A 24057-nucleotide genomic window follows, 5' to 3' on the forward strand; every position below is an offset into this window, starting at 1 on the left:
GGGGAATAAATATAAATTCTTTAAAATGGATTATTAAAGAAAAGTAATCGTGAAGAATGGAAATTTTAGCGGCTAAACTCGAACTTAATACCCATCTTTAAGATAGCGATATGAATTTGCTTTCTTCGTCAAAATTTTTTGTTGTTCTTTTCTTGTTGAGTTGGACTAGGTGTTCGTTAAGTATTATAGCAATTTGAAATTGCTTTTTAATTTACTCTTATGTTCTTTTGTTAATAAAATTGAATTAAACCAAATTGATTTAATTTTTTGGCGCTGTAGATCGTTATTTCTTAAAATATTTAAAAAATACCGAACATTTTGGAATCTCGAAAAAAATCCTATATATTAAAATCCCGAATCCCGGGATTTATAAAAATCGATTCCAATGACATCTCTAGTTGCTTCCAGGTTTGTATATAGAAATATAAGTTTGTTTATGAAGCGACAATTACGCTTTTCTATGTGTGTTCGTAAAAAGAAAGTCGCTTTAAAGCAATGAAAAAAGCTAAAGCATGCTTTTTTTCATTGTGTTTCGGCTTTTAGAATTAATTTTGAGCAATAGCAATTCACAATATAACGAATTAAGCTGATGAAGGGATATAAATTAAACTGACGATGCAAAACACATTTTCATTCAGTTTTTTGTTTTTTTTTTTTTGGAAACTGTCCCTTGTAGATAAGCATCAGTTTTTCAACGATCAGCTTCTTTATTTTTCCAAGAATATAGAATCCAAATAGTTTAGTTTCTTGAGAAGAGATTTGAGATTGGTGACATCCTTAAAGTTTCCATTTCTTTTTTATTTTCACTTAAAGGTGGGTACTATGTTTGTTGGCACGAAAAAAACTTCACTTAACCATTCTTTCGCGTTGAAAAATGAGAGTGTTGACAATAGATTTCGAACGAAGAAAACAGCTATTTTGGAGCTATTCTGCGTTTATTTCTCAGCAATTTAATTGACAACATCGCCAAACGTCATAATATTTTTACGTATACATACGCAGCAGCTGATTGTTTCCATACACGCATTCATAATAATTTTTTGAAGTGTTTTTCTACCAGTTTTTGAATTGTTTTGAACCAAATCTCACAAAGCACTGGACAATAATAATCCAAATGGATTCCGTCAATTTGTTATGCAAACTTTTACATCCGAAGCAATTGACAATCCGTTCAGCAACAAACTTAATTCAGTAACAAAACAATTGGTGAAAACCCCTACTCGTTCATTGGAATATGCAAAGAAGACACATAAGGAACAAAATCATCATAGTTTGAATAAAGTCGAATAGCTTAAAATCGTCGTTATCACACCACCATGGAAAGACAAATGCGTGTGAGAATTTTCAAGAAAAATTTAAAAATCATACAGAATTTGAATGCAAATGAGCGCGGTAGTGCCAAATATGGTATCACTGAATTTGCTGATTTGGCCAGTACCGAATATAAACAACGTACCGGCATGTGGCAACGAGATGAGGGTAATGCTGCTTTAAACTGAAATTCCAGACATTGAATTGCCCAAAGAATTCGATTTGAGAGAAAAGGTCAATGTGGCTCTTGCTGGGCTTTTAGTGTTACCGGCAATGTCGAAGATTTGCATGATGTCAGGACTGATAAACTGGAACAATATTCCGAGCAGGAATTATTAGATTGTGATACAACAGATTCAGCTTGTAATGGTGGTTTGCCCGATAAAGCTTATAATGCCATTGAGAAAATTGGAGGTTTAGGACTTGAACTTGAAATGAATTTCCCTTCATGCACGCAAAGAACAATGCCGCTCCAATACATCGCAAATCCATGTTAAAGTAAAAGGTCATGTTGATTTACCCAAAAACTCATACATGTGGTGGCTGTCTGTACAACTCTTTCAAAGGTTTTTGTGCAGCCATCATGGAAATACAAACCATACCATTTCTCATACTTAATACCACCACTCCATACCCACTAAATTTTTATCTAGTTTTTTTTTTACATATATATTTTTTTCTTCGTCTTACGATATTGTTACTTCCTTATTACTTTTTGTCAAACGAAAGTATAGTGTATAATGTAAAGTTCATATTCAAATTCAATAAACTTAAGACCATAACTCACGTTCAAGGGTAGTTCCTAAGCCAAAGTCACTGTTCCCGACTTATAATTCGTCACAAAGGGATGTTAGAGTTCTATACCAGAGACTATCTCAGTCACGTAATAAAATTGAATTGATAAAATGCAAGATATATGGACAATGAATGAATGAATGAATTTACAAGTTTTCGACTAACAGTGACGATTTTACAATGTATTTTGATCATTTTTCTCGAAATCAGAAAAAATATATATGTGAGCTATATCTAAATCTGAACCGATTTCAGCCAAATTAGGCACGCATAGCAACAAATCTAATTCTACTCCCTGTACAAAATTTCAACAAAATTCGAGTAAAAACTTGGCCTCTTTGGTCATATGAGTCTAAATCGGGCGAACGATATATATGGGAGCTATATCTAACTCTGAACCGATTTCTTCCAAAATCAATAGGGTTCTTTTCTGATCCAAAACACATAATTGTGTCAAATTTGAAGTCGATTGGGCTTAAATTACAATCTAGACTGTGATTATAAAACTGTGTTCACAGACAGACGGACATGGCTATATCGACTTAGGAACCCACCCTGAGCATTTTTGCCAAAGACACCATGTGTCTATCTCGTCTCCTTCTGGGTATTGGAAACATATGCACTAAATTATGAAACCCTGTATAGGGTATAACTTTTTATTTATGTGGCATAAACATTCACCATTTATTTTTGGTATAACTTTGTTCAGAACAACTAATTTTATTTTTGGAACATAGCAAATTATTCTTGTGATTCCTTTCGTTGCAACCATAGTACTGCATCATCAATAGCACTGCCTCCTTTATATTTGCCATGAAATGACAGCATAATTTGTGTTTATTATCCCGATGCCCATTAAAAAGAAACGATTGTAAAATGAACTTCGCTAAATAGAGCTTTATTTGTTAACATTTTTCTATAAATTTCATGTTATATACATTATTTCTATTCAATCATGTAGTAGGGGGCGGCTAGATGGTGGTTGCTAGTTTATTACGAAAATACCACTCCATGTTATTTTTATTTCGTCAATCGATCGTATAACAATTTTAAATAACAACGCGAACCACTTTTGCATTATAATTTAACACAAATCATTTGAATAAATAAATTATTTCTTAATTCACATTACAAATGGCGCCATGTTTTCAAACTAACTAATCTCAACATATGGAAGGATTTAACACGACCTAATTAGGGACTATGCGCTTTATGTCAGTTTTTCAACTCGATAAAAACAAAGTACCACAAACGAAAAAATATTTCGGTAGTTTTTCGCATTTTTGGTTTTGTATGGGATTTCGCTGCGGAAACCGAACATAGTACCTACCTTAAGGTGGGTATTAAGTTCGAGTTTAAGGTAAGTACTATGTTCGCTTTTCGAGTTGAAATTTTCGCGGTTACTTTAATAAAACAGTTCAATATGAAGCAGATAAATTAATTCAATTGATGCGCAGTTTCTTGTTCCCCTAGATTTCGGCAAGACTTTACAGGAATATTTTGGATTTAATTTATAATTTTGATTATTTCAGGAAAAGTAATCGCGAAAATAAAGTATTTTTCAACTCGAAAACCGAACATAGTACCCACCTTTAGCCGCTAAAATCGTCATGTTTTCACGATTACTTTTCTTTAATAATCCATTTTAATGAATATAAATTTTGTGAAAATTTGCTTTGGGATATTCCCCATCAAGTTATAATGAAATCTGCGACAAATATGTATAATTTTATGACGTTTTTTACTCATTTAGTTTTCACTTTAGTGAAAATTAGCGGCTAAACTCGAACTTAATACCCACCTTTACCTATTATTATAACCTCTTTGGAGTTATTTGAGTTAATTGTAAAAAAGTCTTAATTTTTTTATTTCTTCCAACTCAACACGAACTTTGTCGCACAAAGAAGTATTGTGCGATAAAATTAAAGGTTTTTTTTTGCATTTAAGAGTCGTATTTTTTCAAAGTTTTCTCCCAATCATTTTCACACCTTTTTCAACGATTTCGTCAAAATTTTGCCGATTTTGGGAAGTAATTCGCAAAATATTTCAAAATGTATTGAATGTGAGCCGTTTCAGGCCAAGTTGAATATATTTAAAAATGATATTTACCTCAAAAGGTGAGTATTAAGTTCGAGTTTAGCCGTTAAAATCGCCATTTTTTCACGATTACTTTTCTTTAATAATCATTTTTAATGAATACAAACTTTGTGAAAACTTGCTTTGGGCTATTCCCCATCAAGTTATAATAAAATCTGCAACAAATATGTATAATTTTATGCCTTTTTTACTGTTTTAGTTTTCACTTTAAGGCCCCTCTAGCGAAAAATTTCATTCCCATAAGAAATGCATTGCTATTTATGCTAACAAAATTTTCGGTAGCGTTCAATTTCGTAAGCTGGTACGCACCTCTAATAAAAATAACAGGGTTGTCAAAAGCATATTTTGGCAGCAAACATTTAATTTATTACTACCATTGTGTGCGTAAAAGTTTTAAAAGGTCTGTAAATAATAAACAATTTATTTGAGGAATATTTGGAACATATATTAACAATTTTTAAAAGCGATTAGCTGGTTTAAAATTTGTGTACACAGCCCTGTTTTTTTGTTGTAGACTTAAATACATTTTTGCTACCGAAAATTTCGCTAGAGGTGCATACCGGTCTTTAGTGAAAAAACACGAACTTAATACCCACCTAAAGGCCGGTACTATGTTCATTCTTGCGAAAAATTTTTATGGAAACCATTATTTCGCACATAGAAAGCGGCGTTTTTTTAGGTAGCTTGGAGCGCTATTTTACAGGGAGCGATATTGGATTAAGTTGGTGGTTGTTGCTTGTTTTTACAAAATAACATTTTATTTTTCCTTGGGCAATTGATCTGCTATTCCTTTGATCCTTTGTATAGTTTCGGAACAAAAATATGGTCCGTGTTTGATTTATAAACCCGCACAAATAGTTTTTAATAAATAAATTATTTCTTAATTCACATTGCAAATGGCGCCGTGCTATAAACGTCAGTTTTTCAACACGAAAAAACAAAGTATCACAAATGGAAAAAATTTCGCAAATTTTTCGCATTTTTTGGTTTTGTATGGAGTTTCAACGCGAAAACCGAACAGAGTACCGGCCTTAAGGGTAGGTACTATGTTCGGTTTTCGAATTGAAAACCACTTTATTTTCGCGATTACTTTTCCTTAAATAATCAAAATTATAAATGAAAACAATCTTATTCCTGTAAAGTCTTGCCGAAATATAGGGGAACAAGAAACTACGCATCAATTGTGTTAATTTGTCTGCTTTATATTGAACTGTTTTAATAAAGTAACCACGAAGATTTCAACGCGAAAAGCGAACATAGTACTTACCTTAAACTGAAAAGATGTTGCAATTGAAAAACGTTCAACCTATATTGAGATCCTTGGGCTTATTGGGATTGTTTATGGTTTAATGAATGGTTATATTTGAATTCGCTATGAATTCAATTGAATTTCAATCATGGTTAGTTCGTTGAATCAATGATGTCTCTACGCCGACGCTTATGTTTCCAACGCCGTTGTTATACACATCGATTGGCCACATAGTCTGTTCATAACTCAGAAGAAACTCGCGAAAAATTATTGTGTTCGGGGAAAATATGTTATTTTAAGTACTTAATAAAAAGAATAAATATAGAAAATATCTGGAAAAAGTCGCAAGGAGGTATAGCAAATACATTTGAAAACAATTAAATTTAGTAAACGATAAAACAAACGAAAAATAAATTCTCTTATGTGAAGGTGTAGCCAATAAGTCCAATAAGAGTTTTGGTGTTTGTGTCGTCAGAGTACAGACGGAATTGCAACGACCGACAAGCTTATCGATTTTGTTACCATGATGAATAATTTCGGATTTTCTTGTAGAATTACCCACGTCTTAGGATAAACTAAGAGTGTCCTGTTCTTAGACCGCATTTATATTAACTTGTGGGACAGAAATGGGTATGGGTTGGTGACATCATCAAAGCCTTATTTGATGATGACTTATCTTTTACCTCATATATGAGTTAGATACACCTTTACAAAAATTTTGTTGTTATTGTTTTCTTTAGTTTCTTAGCATATTTTATGACTAAAAGCCTATGATATTTTAGTAATAATGAATGTCATTGATCAAAGGTATGTCCAAGTGTGTGTATGAGAGTAGGAAAATTCTATATTATACATAATTCTGGTATATAATAACTTGCTAATGCAATGTGTAATAAAAAAAAAACATGTATATACGGCGAATCTTATATACCCTTCACCACGGATTGCGAAGAAAGTTCTACTAAAGACCGCTATGCCCAAGATATCAAGTTAGTTTTATATCTTAATCTAAATTGTATGTTAGTCCATATGGATCTATGATAAACAAAAGAGGCAGATTCCCTGTTTGTTTATATAGAGGAGTCTATAAATAATTATGAACTGATATAAACCAATTGTTGAACGGATCGTTTGAAGTAATTTGTTCCTCCAGGAGGCTCAAGAAGTTAAATCTGGGGATCGATTTATATTTTATTTCACGTACCAAATTCTTTCAACCATTACGGAGTTTATCCTCGTACTGTAATTATAAGAATTATATGTTCTTGTTGTGCGAGATTTAATAATAATAAAATACAAATACAAATTTCAACCGGATCGGAAGAAATTTGCTCCTCCAAGAGAAATTGCAATCCAAATCAGGGGTCGGGGGCTATATCTAAATTTGGTTCGAAATGACTCACTTTCACACAACACCATTCGACCTACATTAATAACAATTACTTGAATTAATCCATGGTCCAGAATATGTATACTTTATGGGGCCTGTGATCGATGTTACGATATGTTATAACCGGAATGACAAGATTCTATCATATCCCCCATACCATAGTATGGGGTGGTGGGTATAATAAAATATGAAATCTTCCATTTCAGTTGATAGTTTGGGGTACAACTACCCGACTATCTACACAACTCCATAACAATATTGGTCAAATCGAATTAAAATTGTATATTCTAGCCCCTCAAAAAACTAAATTGATATATAGCCCATATATACAGTATCGGACAAAACATTTGCAGCTAGCATAAACATTTCAATATTTTGACATAAGCGAAAAAAGGTGTTTTACAATATTCCAATTTTTATATATTTTGTACAATCTGCCAGCTATATCAGAAAAAAAACTTTAATTAATTTAATATTTAACTTTTTGTGAAGATAAATAGGTGGATAACACAAAACTATTGCAACTCAAAAAACTAAATTGATATATAGCCCATATATACAGTATCGGACAAAACATTTGCAGCTAGCATAAACATTTCAATATTTTGACATAAGCGAAAAAAGGTGTTTTACAATATTCCAATTTTTATATATTTTGTACAATCTGCCAGCTATATCAGAAAAAAAACTTTAATTAATTTAATATTTAACTTTTTGTGAAGATAAATAGGTGGATAACACAAAACTATTGCAACTCAGTACTTTCGTATTAGGCATCACAGTTATGCAAACTTATGATAACATAATAATGTGGTGCCTAATACGAAAGTTCTTCTTATTTGGATGTAGTCTCCCCAATCACCGCATTTTAATCCGATGAAATCCTTTGGCCAATTGTGGATAAAAATATTTATTAATGTTTATAAATATTTATTAATATTTATTAATTAATAATGTAAGAAATTGGTACGGCGGCTGCAGTGTGAATGGAATAGTATATTGCAGGATGCAATTGAACATTTAATAAATTCCATGTCCCAACGATGCATAGCTGTTATTGATAATAAATAAAAGATTCGGGAACAAATTTTGAAATATTAAGCCTTAGAATACAAGATGTTATGAGTTGCAATTGTTTTGTCTTAACCATTTTGGTACTATATATATTCGTTTCATAAAATGTTAAATATTAACAAAATATAAATAAATTAAAAAAAAATCGGAATATTTTAACATTCCTTTTTTTTCTTATTGCAAATATATGGTAGTTGTCTGATACTGTATGTCAGAAAAAAAAAAATAATAATATGCAATACATTTTAGCGTAACAACACCATTTGGAAACTAAAAACACACACCTTTCAAAATTGGTCAATTTTCGTGAGACGTTTGTTATATTATAACAATAAAAGTAATATTACAACATTTAAAGTTGACACCTCCCAAATGTGGATAAAAGGCGACAGTGAGTGTCCACTTCTGGGATGTTTATCTATATGAGAGGTTTATTCTTGGCAATCCGAATTGAAGTCTAGAGCTAGATTGCTAGAAGCTGGCTACCATACTTATATACACACAAAATTATAAAAACTTCGAACCTACCTTTACCATAGAACCTCTTTTGATAAATTGTTTTGAATGTGGACATATAATTTTAATACCTCGTCAGTAGGCACTATAATTATGTATAAATTTCATGTTTTGTTTTAGGATATCAATTGAGAACTAAAAAAATCTTCCTATATCCGTTATTGTCACAAAAAGCTTGAAATTATGGATCGCAAAGCCGAACTAGAACGCAAAAAAGCGAGGTTAATCGCTTTGCGTGAAGAAAAGGAGAGACGTCGACGTGAAAAAGAAATGAAAGATATGGAAGAGCTAGCCGTAAGAAGTTCGGAAAAGGACCAACGAAAGTAAGTCTCTTTCTTTACTTTAATGAATATCTTAAAAAAAAAACAACAAACTTTTATTATTAGGGATTTAGATGAAATGTTATCATCATTGGGCGTTGCACCAGTTTCTGAAGTCCTTACATCTTTGTCTTCGGTTAATTCATTGAATTCTGATAATTCCAATACTCAGACACCAGATGTCAGTTTGCAAACAAATATGAATGGAACCAGGTAATGAAAGATTTCGATACGTTTTCGTGCAAAATAATGTTTACAACATAAATCTCATTTACAGTGCTGGCAAGAAGCCTTTGAACTTGAGCGTCTATAGTGTCCAAGCCACTAACATTCCACCTAAAGAAACTCTTACCTACTCAAAACAAACGCAAACACAAAGCTCTGGCGGTCATGAACGTGATGGTACGTATAATTATGCTATTTACCTAGCTGTCTCTATATCCATTGTTAAATGTTTCCATTAATCCCATTGCTATTGATTTACCCTAACTATGTTGAAGTTTAGCGAATGCGTTACATTTATCTTTTACCTATTTTCCTATTTCTTTTGAATATCCATTTCTTAGTAGATTCTTTTAGAATGAAGTTTTGGTCATGTATTTTATGCTCCAGTTCTTTCTTACTCATTTATTAGCTTTCAAATTTGTATTTATAGTCGTTTCTTATCGTTCGTTTTTCTTGCTTGCCCAATCAGTTTCTTTTTTGAGTCCAAGTAAATTCAGATAGAGGAATATTAGGTATCGATGGAACTTAATTACTAAAAATTATTCGAAGTTAACTACAAATTTGCAATTTATTATTAATAGTTCAAAAACTATAAACCATTGTTTATAGTAAAAGAAAACAACAAAATAAATAGAATATTAGTTTTGGATATCGAGAATCAGTTTATAACTAGTCTGCCAGATTTTATTTTCTAATTCACCAAGCGTATTGGAATTCAAAGGACGCACATATACCATAAACGTAGAGGAGGGAGTGAAACGTACGGTTATTACAGGGGGAAACCGGACGAGATGAGTGCAAGTGAGCTACTGAAAGAGAGTTCGACGACTATCCGTTGGGACATGAGAATTCTGAAGTCGCACATAGATCTTAGTGTATATTTTTGGGAAGGGCAAAAGAAAAAATATTTTAGGGAGGAGGATACTTCGTTCCAAGGCTGGGACTCCTTGACAACAGGTATGGTGAGAAATTTAGGGAATAAGTCAATAATAGATGAGTATAACTGAAGACGAATAAACTATTTTTTAAAATTGTACTATATTTGTTCAGCTAGGTTCGATTAAAAAAAGTTAAATGAAATGAAATTGATTTTGCATTTCAAAATAAATAATTATGTGGACTAAAGAAAATAAGCAACTTCTTTGCAATACAGCAAAATAAGTACTAAATGCCAACCTTTGAAAATTTTAAAAATTTTTTTGTCACAATTTTTTTTTTCAAAAAACGTATTTGACAAAAATACAAAAAAGTGTATTTTTGCGAAGGCTTTCACCACACGGGACCAAACTTATTGTATCCAAACTACGCCACGAGATTTATTTCAAAAGGTTTTTAGCTTCGCTTAGCAAATAGAAAAGTGCTCATTGCAATTGAAATGTGTAACATAGACTTTGTATTGGCATATGATAAAAACCGGCATTTTTGAAAAGGTGTTCGGAGTTAAGGTTGAGTTACATATCATGCGTTAATCCGTGCGTTGATGGAAGGGTTGATTTTATTTTCAGTTTTAAGCACTCAAACAAAACTTTCAACTGTTGCTTTCAAAGGGAAAATTCAACTCTTCAATCAACGGATGCATTAACGCATGGTATGTAACTTAACCTTTAGGTAAATTCAAAAAAAAAAAATACTAAATAATATGTGCTTGAGTTTTGTTAAGCACGTCATTAGGAGATATCCTATGAAATGCACTGGACGGAAAATAAGCAATGGTTTCTTAACCAATTAAAAGAGTGTAGTCCATTTGATATCTATAGAATAAAGCTTAGACCAAGGCATATTTAGCAAGGTAGGGAAATATACGAAATATGAGGAAATGTGTTACTAATCGCAAGAATAATTGAAGTAATTATTACCATCAATTATGAGCACCATATTTTTGTGTCATAAATTTAAAAAATTTAATATTTAAAAATTTTTGGTATTAAATAATTTTATTTTGAATTTTTATTTTTATTTGTCACAATTGGCAGTTAAACATTGTCAGCTAGCAACATTTTCGTAAGGGGTCAAAGCTACAATGTGTGCTCTGTTGAATGTAGTTTTTTGAATTCCAAATTAAATTAATATGAATTACAAATTAATGAACTTGAATCAATGAACTGAATTAGAAAAAGTGTTACCCTGTATTAGATTAGAATGAAGTTTACCATATTGTGAAAATTGAAATATTAGACTGAGTTCTCTCAGTAATAAATTAAGGAAAACAGTATTTTTATTCACTATGGCGACGGCCAATAATATTTGTTGTTTTCCATCGAGGTAGACTGCGCGCTACTTTCGGCTCGCTTTCTTTCTTCTGGTTTCTACTGTTAGGTTAGGTTAGGTTATGTGGCAGCCCGATGTATCAGGCTCACTTAGACTATTCAGTCCATTGTGACACCACAGTGGTGAACTTCTCTCTTATCACTGAGTGCTGCCCGATTCCATGTTAAGCTCAATGACAAGGGACCTCCTTTTTATAGCCGAGTCCGAACGGCGTTCCACCACTTAGAGAAGCTTTGAAACCCTCAGAAATGTCACCAGCATTACTGAGGTGGGATAATCCACCGCTGAAAAACTTTTTGGTGTTCGGTCGCAGCAGGAATCGAACCCACGACCTTGTGTATGCAAGGCGGGCATGCTAACCATTGCACCACGGTGGCTCCCGGTTTCTACTGTCGAATAAACAAGATCTCTCTGCTCTCTCATATTACCCAATAAACTCCCGTTTTGAATTTCCTAATCAAGCTCGCATTTTTTTGTTATTCATAAGTGACATGAAAGTAAAGCTCTCATTCAATTGCATCGCTGGAACCTGAGTTCAATTGTGATTGACAAATCCACTCTTCCCCTCGTTTATGCGGTTTTGTGGGATACTACAATCCCATCATTTGATCATTTGCCCCAAATAGAACCTTAGTTCTAATCCGGACCTAAGTCCCACTTTGAACCTAAGTTCAGTTTATGGAAAATACCCCATTATATTATTCATGCTCATTGTGAAGATAGGTATGAGTAGAAATAAATACTTGTAGATGGGAAGAAACCAGAATATTTAATTCAATGATATATAATAATCATAGTTTGAAGAAATAATGACAAACCCATAAAACCCCTTAGCTACACCAATGCCATTAAGCAAATGCCGACAATCAAAGTTTTGCTCAAATGAAAAAATTTTAATCACCTAATAGCTTGAAAATACTTTCCTAAATATGCCTGGTCTTAGAGGGATAATAATAATAGGGGGGAAATCAAGGGGTATTAGTTCCTATATACATCCTTTTGTTCTTCTTTTTTTCCTTACCACTGATCACTTTTGTGATCATGCTATCTCTGTACTTTCCATCGAGTATGGACACAAATAATACAATTACTTCTAAAGTAGACCAAGATATGTAGAAAATTGAATTAATGATTATATAGGGAAATAATGTCGTACTGATCATGTTGGTGCTTTACAAAAACATGATTAAATCCTTCACATATTTATTCATGTTCCGAAATTCGGCATCGCAAATCGCAAGAATTTATATCTTATAACGAAAAAAAGAGATACTCGAGGAATTAAATCCAATCCTAATTTGATCCACTCATTAAAGAGAACTATATTGCCAATTTACAAGTTTGTAAGTTTTAGGATTAAGAAAAAGCCCAACGAAAACTTTACGACTCCGAATATCGGAACATGGGGGATTATTTATTTTATAGAAACACATATAGTTTATTTGTAGAATAGTTTTTGTTAAAACACATCATGTATCTCACCAATCAGTTTGAACATTTTCACAAATGATGTAATTTTAATGATGCACTATGTACTTTTGTAGATGGTACATTTTTGTCTGTGAATTTAGTTTTGGATATATTTAGTTAATTTTTCAAATGCCAAATATTCAAGTTATGCAACTTTTTACATTTCTCAACAATTCTTCTTGAAGGTAATATAACAATTTGTTATATAATGTTGAAATGATTTTTACAAAGAACTTGTATTTGCAATAGTGGTAATACAAAAAATGGGCTGGTTGATACTAAGTTCATGTCTCACCAGGGGAAACCAAAATTGATAGAGCAAAATAGGAATAAAGCGGCTTTTATTTGCAAAGCCCAATATAATTTGGAGGCAATGGTCTAAAGCATCAATAACATAATAAAAATTCTTTGTTTTTTTTCGCCTGTGAAACACAAACTTAGTACCGGGGGCTGTCTTTCATGAAGAGCTTATGTTTCATGAATAATAAAATTTTTATATATATTAATCATGTATTATAATTTGTATACATTAAGCTAAAGTTTTGTGCCCATCTATCGAAAGATTTTCCTTTGTGAAAGTAGGTCGAATATTTGCTTAAATGTTTTTTTTTAATTACCCCATTATCATGAAGCTCCGGTAGTGCTCCGTTAGCTAATGAACTTTTAAACCGTACTATGAACATATCTGTCACCTTGCCTATATATTTCATATGCCAGTTAGGAACTTATTTGCTGAAAATTTTTCAGTTAAATTTAACCGGAGAGAAGATATTTGCGATTTACTTCCTTTTAACTGGGAGTTAAAGCCTAACGGAGCTACATGAAAATGGACGTTAATGTGTTAATGTAGAGCCATTAATATATTTTTTTATATTGACATATGTGCATGGACCTATAGAGTGCACAGTTTAGATTCTTGGAAATTACATTAAAAGGACAAATACAGAAACTGGATTATTATTATTTTAATTTTTTTTCATTTTACATCGTTTATAAATAATATATAAATATATATTAACTTTTGTCGATACTTTAATCAAATTTCGTTCATGACCTCTTCAATATATGGGATTTTAGACCAAGAGATTTGGACAACATAGAAATTTTATCAACGCTACTTTTGAATGTTCCGATATAATTGTTAATCGACACGCCAGAGAAAGCCCATAAAGTAAAAACTATTACTGCAACTTTGTATTGGGAGCCACCGTGGTGCAATGGTTAGCATACCCGCCTAGCATACACAAGGTCGTGGGTTCGATTCTGCTTCGACCGAACACCAAAAAGTTTTTCAGCGGTGGATTATCCCACCTCAGTAATGCTGGTGACATTTCTGAGGGTTTCAAAGCTTTTCTAAGTGATTTCACTGCAATGTGGAACGCTGTTAGGACTCCGCTATAAAAAGGTGGTCCTTTATCATTGAGCTTAACATGGAATCGGGCAGCACTCAGTGATAAGAGAGAAGTTCCCCACTGTGGTATCACAATGGACTGAATAGTCTAAGTGAGCCTGATACGTCGGGCTGTCACCCAACCTAACTTTGTCTGCTATTTTCGTGACCAGATTTTTTCTTAAATAATACATATTTTATTTTAGCTAAAAATAAACAAAAACAGTTATTTAGGAGGCTATTGTTACACATTAAAAGCTAGATATTAAAAATATGTGAGGAATTTGCCCAAAAATCTGTAATTCGCTAAATTAAGGCTTTTTAGAGTACTCTCATTATCATCATCACCATTTACACTATTCTTATCAATGACTGCCGTGCATTTCTACGTTTTGTACAACGACAAGGGAACTCCTTTTTATAAGCAAATTCCGATTTTCGTTTCATAATGCGGTGAAACCACTTAGAGGTGGGTTTGGCCCCTTTTTCCCCCACGACCTCCTTTTTATAGCCGAGTCCGAACAGCGTTTGTAAACGGTGAAATCACTCAGGGAAGCTTGGGAAACATCACCACACAGAAAAAAAAATCACAAAAAATTTTCCAATTAAAGTCTTAATTGAATCTTAAGAAATATTCAATTATAAATTTAATTGATTCAAAAAAATTTTTAATTGAAACAAAAATCAATCAAAACAATTAATAGAATCAATTAATTTTTTAATTATATCAATTAATTTTTTAATTGATTTTCAATTACTTTTTAATTGATACTATCATTTCTGTGATTTAAGACATTTCAATTAAAAAATTAATTGCATCAATTAATTTCGTGATTGAATCAGAAATTTTGTTTTATGTGCACGAATAATGGGAGGAGATATACCAAGATTTGTGAGCAAGACTGGCCATTTCACCATGGTGATTCCCGTATGTCTATTAAATCTGCAGGAGTTATTCTACATATTATTACAATTTATTTATACGAGCTAATTGGACATAAAGATTGAGGAATTGTTATTATTAAATTATTGAAAAAATGCCTGACTATACACATATATGTTTCATCGACGGCTAACTCGAATTTACATAGTCTTTAGTATGTGCTAATTTCTTATGTAAGATTACATACGAGAATTATTCCTCCATATTCTCATATAATTACAATCCTTTAATCTTAGTGTTTGATTTCGTTTTTATACCCTCCACCATAGGATGGGGGGTATATTAACTTTGTCATTCCGTTTGTAAGTATATATACTAGGTCGTTGTGAAATTCTGAGTCGATCTAAGCATCCGATCCGGTTGAATTTTGATACATGGTTTTAGTATATGGTCTCTAATAACCATGCAAAAATTGGTCCATATCGGTCCTTAAATATATATAGCCCCCATATAAACCGATCCCCAGATTTAGCTTGCGGAGCCTCTAAGAGAAGCAAATTTCATCCGATCCGGCTTTGTACATGGTGTTAGTATATGGTATCTAACAACCATGCAAAAATTGGTCTACATCAGTCCATAATTATATATAGCTCCCATATAAACCGATCCCCAGATTTGACCTTCGGAGCCTCATGGATGAGCAAAATTCATCCAATTCAGTTGAAAATTGGTACGTGATGTTAGTATATGATCTCTAAGAACCATGCAGGAATTGGTCCATATCGGTCCATAATTATATGTAGCCCCCATATAAACCCATCCCCAGATTTGACCTCCGGAGCCCCTTCGAAGAGCAAAATTCACCCGATCCGGTTGAAATTTGGTACGTGATGTTAGTATATGGTATCTAACAACCATGTAAAAATTCGTCCATACCGGTCTTTATTATATTACCCCCATTTGACCTCCCAGATTTGACCTCCGGAGCTCTTGGAGGAGCAAAATTCATCCGATCCGGTTGAAATTTGGTACGTGGTGAAATTTCGGACATTGAGCCGCTAACAACCATGCCAAAATTGGTCCGTATCGGTCTATAGTTATATATAGCCGATCCCCAAAAATAATCTACCAAAATTTTATTTCTATAGAAAACTTTGTCAAAATTTTATTACTATAGAAAATTTTGTCAAAATTTTATTTCTATAGAAAATTTTGTCAAAATTTTATTACTATAGAAAATTTTGTCAAAATTTTATTATTATAGAAAATTTTGTCAAAATTTTATTACTATACAAAATTTTGTCAAAATTTTATTTCTATAGAAAATTTTGTCAAAATTTTATTTCTATAGAAAATTTTGTCAAAAGTTTATTTCTATAGAAAATTTTGTCAAAATTTTACTTCTATAGAAAATGTTGTCAACATTTTGTTACTATAGAAAATTTTGTCAAGATTTTATTTCTGTAGAAAATTTTGTCAAATTTTTTTCCTATAGAAAATTTTGTCAAAATGTTATTGCTATAGAAAGTTTTGTCAAATTTTTTTCTATAGAAAATTTTGTAAAAATTTTATTTCTATTAAAAATTTTGTCAAACTGAATTATATACGTATTTAATCGGCCTTTTTTGTTTAATATATACCCCGTATGGGGTATATATTAAACATATAGCTTACAATTGAGAAGACGGTGTTAAGAAGTTTTAAGATACCTTGCCATCAGCAAGTGTTACCGCAACCCAATTACTTCGATTGTGGATGACAGTCTTTAATACAAGTTTCTATGCAATCCATGGTGGAGGGTACATAAGATTCGGCCTGGCCGAACTTACGTTTAGTGTTTTTGCTACACTAATGCAACAACAAACAAATCGAAAATTTTAAAAATCTAGGATTCTAAACTATTTTCCTTCGCTGATACCGAAAATCGATCCTACATTTCACATATTCTCACATACCTAAAGTCAACTTATCAATTCTTATCTAAATTCGACTTTTGGGAGGTATCAATATTAAATAGATTTTGTTTCGTTTCCATTTTACATTGGGAAAAAATCACTCATTCAGAAGAAACATATTTGAATGCAGCGTATAGTACTTTGTAAATTGACCATAATTTTTATACGGTACGGTACGAAAAAGTGGTCTTAATAGGGAAAGGAGCATCTTATGTTAATAAGATAATAAATTAACGATCTGAGGTTTTTTCAAATTCATCAAAATGTAAAAATAACTTCAAGGATAAATTGAACTGTGGTTATTTTTTAAACTATTTGTAGTTTTTGGTAGGCGTCTATATATACAGAGCTGAACCACTATTGTTTTTTTTTATAAATATATACAGTAAAACCTCTTAGAAGTGAGTACACACAGTTCGAAATTTGGTAGATGCCCACATATGGGAGCTTATTTTTAATGTGATAACGTCTCACGAAAATTGCCCACTTTTGAGAGGTGTTCAGTTTTCAGAGTGTCCAAGATTGAGAGGTTTCACTGTAATCCTGAAATCTGTTTCGAAATTAACGATTTTAAATTCTGTCTTTCTATTACAACTGGTAAAGTAATTGTTTGTTTTATTATTTAGTAATTGAAGTGTGTTTGGCATGTCTATATCCTAACTATCTTTATCTAAATTTCTACAAGTCCTTTAATATGTTAATTATTATATATGATTAGCCATATAAATATATGATACTTTCATACAATACAATGAAGAACGTAGTGAAATAAAATAACAAATACAGTTCTTTCTTGCCACTCCTCACCTCTGTCAGGATATATGGAGGATTGGTGGAGACCACGCAAAGGTACTGGTAATTTTACTAACTTAATTTATGATGTATTTTATTTTACTTTTTGGTTTGCAATTGTTTTTGCCTACAATAAAAAAATACAGATTACAAGAATATTTGATATAATTTTATTATTTATACTATATTAAATAACACATTATTATAATGCACATTTTTAAGGCTTTGCATACATCATTATCGTACATAATAACTACGCTTGTTATAATATAAATATTATTAATTTCCACTAGTTCATATTGAAGCATCTGTTTTTTTCTGTTCACATAAAATAAATCTAATTTTATTTGCTGATGGAAAATGATATATTCTAATAATTACTGAATTTGATAACGTATACAACTGAATTTATTTGTCTATATTATCTATATATGATATTAGAATACTAAATTAGGTGTAGACTTATTAAAGTCATTTTGAAGGCATTGGTCTACAAAAGGTCTATGCAGAAGCCCATTTGAGATCAGAACAAAGCAACATACAAACATTTCAAACTACCCATCGAACAAAAAACATATACCCTCTTCCTATATCTCATACGAAAGCCTCCTTTAGTATTTCATGCGAAATAAAATTGATTTCGGTAAAAAGTAAAAAGAGTTAAAAAAAATGAGTTTTAAGGTCAAAAATTTTAAAATACTAATTTTTAATTATAAATGGTATTTTTCTACAAACGAAACTGACTTTAAAATATAGAAATACACAAATTGATTGGAATTCGAATGTTTATTTTTATTTCGAGTGAATTTTTGTACGATTTACAGCAGCAGGGAAATAACCTATCTCACGTATACAACGTTGATGTGCGTGAATGGGACTAAAACAAATATGTCGTGAGTGAGTAATAGAACCGCTTCGTGAATATGCGTGAATAAAATTTGTTAAATTAAATTGATTTAGCTGTCGAACTATATTTTATTTATGAATTTTGTTACCCTGGCTCATTCCCGGTTGGAAAATGTCGTGAGTCACGTGAATTTTCGTGAATCGTGCGTGAGTCTGTAAAAGTAGTTCGTGCGTGATTACTGCTTTTCATTTCGTGGATGTTCGTGAGTGGCCACGACACTTATCGTGTGTGAGCGTTCGTGAATAAATATTTTACTTCGTGAATGTGCGTGAGTGTTAGTGAATTTTCACTCACGCGCACACCTCTAGTTGGAATAGCTCCAAGCATTATAGGACATATATAATGATCCATCTATTCAACAAATTTGGCTCAGATTCTGTGTCATACAGTCCAGAGATACATATTATACAGAATCCAGTTTTATTTCGCGGGGGACAAAAAACATGATTTGAAATGTAGTCCGCGGGAGCTGGTCAAAATTTTAAACTTTTTATTTTTATTAAATTATTAATGATTTTTTCCAGCAAATTTTATTTATTAAAATCCCTGGTTGAGGGTATATCAGCATTTACTCAGCGATCTTAGCGTCGTTCCTACTTAGTTTCACTTAAAGTAAAACTTTTTTCATGTCAAATGAAATTGACAATCATAAAAGTGCGCAAAATTAATTATTGTTACGATTATTACCAGGTAGAGTGTCTTTCGGTTAAAAATTAGGACTTCTGGACTGGTTTCCATTAAACGGATAATTTGCTTTCCGCAAATCATCACATTCTGGTACAAAATTCGACGTTTTTAACACGGTGAAAATATATGATGTTGTCTGTTCAATGACTTGATGTATACTAAATATTTTTCACACAAGTCATAGCAAACAAACAAACAAAAAAATAAGGGCTCGTTCACAACAAATGTTCCCTATCGAGACATTTGTATCTTGACGCTTACTTCATACTGGTATACCTTTTATGTTTTTCTTTCTTCCTGTATCTTTCAAACTAAGAAATTTTCCTTAGCAAGTGAAGAGAAAATAATGTGTATATATTTTCTTTTTGTACACTCAGAAATATTGAATTTTAATTTATATTTAGTAAAATTACAGACCTCGAGCTCGTTTTTATACCCTCCATCATAGGATGGGGGGTATATTAACTTTGTCATTCCGTTTGTTACACCTCGAAATATTGCTCTAAGACCCCATAAAGTATATATATATATAAACTTGGCACAAGTAGTTGTTATTGATGTAGGTCGGATGGTATTGAAAATGGGCCATATCGGACTACTTTTACGTATAGCCCCCATATAAACCGACGCTCAGATTTGGCTTGCGGAGCCTCTTGGAAGAGCAAAATTCATCCAATCCGGTTGAAATTTGGTATATGGTGTTAGTATATGGTCTCTAATAACCATGCAAAAATTGGTCCACATCGGTCCATAATTATATATAGCCCCCATATAAACCGATCCCCCGATTTGGATTGCGGAGCCTCATGGATGAGCAAAATTCATCCGATTCGGTTGAAATTTGGTACGTGATGTTAGTATATGGTCTCTAACAACCATGTAGGAAATGGTCCATAACGGTCCATAATTATATGTAGCCTCCAGCGCCTTGGAAGAGCAAAGTTCACCCGATCCGGTTGAAATTGGGTACGTAGTGTTAGTGTATGGTCCTAACAACCATGCAAAAATTGATCTATACCGGTCTTAATTATATAACCCTCATTTAGACCGACCCCAGGTTTGACCTACGGAGCTCTTGGAGGAGCAAAATTCATCCGATCCGCTTGAAATTTGGAACGTGGTGAAATTTGGTAGTATATGGCCGCTAACAACCATGCCAAAATTGGTATATATCGGTCTATAGTTATATATAGCCGATCGTCATAAATAATCTACCAAAATTTTATTTCTATAGAAAATTTTGTCAAAATTTTATTACTATAGAAAATTTTGTCAAAATGTTATTACTATACAAAATTTTGTCAAGATTTTATTTCTATAGAAGATTTTGTCAAACTTTAATTCCTATAGAAAATTTTGTCAAAATTTTATTTCCATAGAAAATTTTGTCAAAATTTTATTTCCATAGAAAATTTTGTCAAAATTTTATTACTATAGAAAATTTTGTCAAGATTTTATTTCTATAGAAAATTTTGTCAAAATTTTATTTCTATAAAAAATTTTGTCAAAAGTTTATTTCTATAGAAAATTTTGTCAAAATTTTATTTCTATAGAAAATTTTTGTTTTTGTTTAATATATACCCCGTATGGACTAACTTACAATTGAGAAGACGGTAAGATACCTTGCCATCAGCCAGTGTTACCGCAACCCAAGTAATTCGATTGTGGATGACAGTCTTTAGTACAATTTTCTATGCAATCCATGGTGGAGGGTACATAAGATTCGGCCTGGCCGAACTTACGGCCGTATATACATGTTATCAGTAATTTTTAATTGGAAAAATAATTATGTCTAATAAATTTTCTTGAATTTGTCAGACAATATTTAATTATTTTCATGATATCGGTGTTTGTAATACAATTTGGTTAAATTTTTATAAAATTAAACTACATTTACCTTTCTGGTGGGTTCATTTTTTTGAGTGTATTTACGTCGCATCTATATGAAAGTGGCATTTTGTAATTTTACATTGAAAATAAAAACCCGAACACCGGTTGCTGAGATCTTAAAAACCGGTACACCGAAAGTGGGATTTTCAACAAACCCGACAGTCGGTGAAGAAGAGAAACCGATCCACCGGGTATAATCACTATTACCAGGTAAAATACAAAATTAAACAAAACGAAAATTCAGACTGATACTACAAGGGTTTCATTTAAATGAAAAAGTTTGTATTTTATTTTAAAAAGATTCCATTTGGCTTGAAAAAAAAAATATTTAAAGTGAACATGCTATATAAAAACAAGAATTTTCCATCTGCAAAATTTACATTTGGTTTACACATAAATTTTCATTTTTTTATGTCGTAGTAGAGTATTTTTAATGCTATGTAATAATTTCAATATTAATTTGTATTTCTCTCTTTCTCTTTGTCTTTTAATGTTGCCTTTTTAGCTCATGCTACGGATTATTATGGTGAGTTCTACTATGTAAAATTAATTGTGTAATATAGAGTATAGAAGTTATAACCAAAATATTTTTTTTGTATGTTAGACATTTGATTATTTTCTTTTTGTACACGTGTTTAGTAGTTAGCTATAAATTCGAGAATATATTTACGTATATTTTTTTAGTTTAGATTTTAATTGAGGAAATTATTGTAATATTATTTTCTCGTCGTTTTTTATGTTTCATTTTAATTTCTCGATTACACCCAGAAACTCAACAAACAAGTTTACAAGTTTGAGTTTTATTCTTTGCAATTAATTTGTTTTTAACATGTATATACATACATATATATTTTATAGCCAAAACAAAAAAAAACTAAATCACCATATTTATTTTTCTCCACCCATTTTTTTAATTTCAATTTCGAATAGATTCAATTATAGTTTATTTTCTAATTAGATTATAAATGAAGAGTATAAGACTTTTTTTCACAAATACCATAAGTTTTAATTATTTTTTTATTAATTATTCTTAGTCTAATTTCTTACGTTTTCGTGTAGAATTAAGATGGTTTTTCAATATAATGAAAACTATAGAATAATCATTTATGGAATTGTTTATTTAATAATTAAACCCAATCAATATATGTCTAATTAAACACTTTGTTGATTCCATCATCATATGTGTTTAACCTGATTTCCCCTCAATTCAAATAATAACAAGGAAGGATTACATTTTCCCAAGAGTTATGCATGTCTAACATAATTATCAACGATACCTTTTTTAGTTCATATTTCCTTTTTTTTTGGTTTATACATTTCTTCTTGATGGCTAGTTAGCAAAAATTTTGTTTGGGGTACTGTCTCGAATTATGTTTTTTTTCTTGAGTTTTTATTTCAAATCTTAACAACGAAAACAATGTCGCAACTTCTTTCTTTTTTCATTTTCTATTTTTCAAGATGAATACAATCTTAATCCGGGTTTAGAATGGGAGGATGAGTTCACAGGTAGGTACTCTTTTGAAATTTTGTCTCGCAGTGACGGAATAAATCGACATGAAGCAAAATAGGAACGTCAAAATTCTCCATTGAAATGTAAATGCTGGACATTTACGTAAAAGATAAATAAAATAAATAAAAAAACAGAGTATTAAAAAAATTATTCAAAATTACATTTACTTTATTCTAACATGCACTACTTGGAAGCAAACGTATACTTTCTTTTGGTAGATACTATCTATCCACTTATTTCTTTCTGTGTCCTTTCATCTACTGTGTGTCAATGCTTTTGTAAATGTTGTCTATCTTCATTATAATCTTTGCTCACAATAATTAATAGTTCATCTTTGTTCTATAACATTCACCGAATTACTTTCTTCAAATTATGAGCTTCGTCTAATGTTTTGTCCTGCAGTTGCTTGAGCAAGTTGTATGTAAGTGTATTTTAAATTGTTATGCAATGATTCAAATTTATGGAAGCATTTTTAAACCCTGAAGTCGACCTAGTGAAATCAAAATTGTTACGGGGAACTCGGTTATAAGAAACTCCCGGTGATTTTTATTGCGTTATTGTACGTTATAAATCGTTATAAACGTTATACGGAAGAATAAGCACTGATGATTTAACATAATATTGATATCAATCGATGTTTTGATACAAATCCCATATAGAACGTATTTTTATCCGATATAGCTGAAATTTATTTAAGATCCAAAAGAAGCTACGTCAATTTTAGTTTATATCGGTCAATTTTTGATATAACTCCCTTCCACCATTTTGTATATATTTTTCCATTGTCGTAAATGATTAAAGCAAATATTTATCATTAATTATTCTAGTTTACAAAATAAAAAAATCATGTACACTTGATGAGAGGCAACTTTTCTTATGTATTTTGAACTGCTGAATTCGAAAAAATTTAATTTTTTTTTGGAACAGTTGTTGAGATATCCCGTTATTTTTCGTTATTCGCTCTTTTTTCACTAAACAAATTATATTTCGAGTTAGAAATGTCCGATTATACTGTTGTTGGCACTTAAGGTATTACGATGACGAATAATCGGGTATAATTGGATTTGTGATAAGTGGTTCAAAAAATATCGATGCGAAAAAGCCAAATTTTCAAAAAAAAAATCGTATTTTACAATGGACCTTTTCCATGGTCGTATATGTTATGTAGAAGACAACGCACCGTGCCACAAGTCATTGAGAACGATGGCAAAAAATCATGAATTGGGCTTCGAATTGCTTCCCCACCCACCGTATTCTTCAGATCTGGCCCCCATCGACTTTTTCTTGTTCTCAGACCTCAAAAGGATGCTCACAGGGAAAAAATTTGG

The 24057-nt window shown here is 31.6% G+C and overlaps 2 protein-coding genes across 9 annotated transcripts in view; both read left to right on the forward strand.

Annotated features, from left to right (window-relative positions):
• The first annotated feature begins 1316 nt into the window (after nt 1-1316).
• On the forward strand, nt 1317-1808 carry LOC142231008 (cathepsin F-like). Its single transcript, XM_075301627.1, has 2 exons — nt 1317-1479; nt 1546-1808. The coding sequence occupies exons 1-2, from the start codon at nt 1317-1319 to the stop codon at nt 1806-1808; spliced, it is 426 nt and encodes a 141-aa protein (XP_075157742.1).
• A 3864-nt stretch (nt 1809-5672) lies between these two features.
• Nucleotides 5673-24057, forward strand: part of sw (cytoplasmic dynein 1 intermediate chain short wing) — a 40375-nt gene continuing 21990 nt past the window's right edge. For 3 of the 8 annotated variants that reach the window (XM_075303144.1, XM_075303146.1, XM_075303147.1), the window contains exons 1-5: nt 5673-5804; nt 8553-8755; nt 8819-8965; nt 9030-9154; nt 21725-21745. In XM_075303144.1, the coding sequence (XP_075159259.1) occupies nt 8616-8755; nt 8819-8965; nt 9030-9154; nt 21725-21745 (433 nt within the window). In that variant the 5' untranslated portion in view covers nt 5673-5804; nt 8553-8615. Of the gene's footprint in view, nt 5805-8552; nt 8756-8818; nt 8966-9029; nt 9155-21724; nt 21746-22677; nt 22726-24057 lie in introns of all 8 variants that reach the window. The other 5 variants (XM_075303140.1, XM_075303141.1, XM_075303142.1 and 2 more) reach the window with 3 other exon arrangements.

This window comes from Haematobia irritans, chromosome 3, assembly GCF_050003625.1.
Source record: "Haematobia irritans isolate KBUSLIRL chromosome 3, ASM5000362v1, whole genome shotgun sequence".
NCBI classification, from domain to species: Eukaryota; Metazoa; Arthropoda; class Insecta; order Diptera; family Muscidae; genus Haematobia; species Haematobia irritans.

What these genes read in the sequence shown, in the direction of transcription:
- LOC142231008 (XM_075301627.1), top strand. Translation starts at nt 1,317, where the DNA reads ATGGAAAGACAAATGCGTGTGAGAATTTTCAAGAAAAATTTAAAAATC. An exon ending in CATGTGGCAACGAGATGAGG is followed by an intron (nt 1,480 to 1,545) that starts GTAATGCTGCTT and finishes TTGAGAGAAAAG; the next exon opens with GTCAATGTGGCTCTTGCTGG.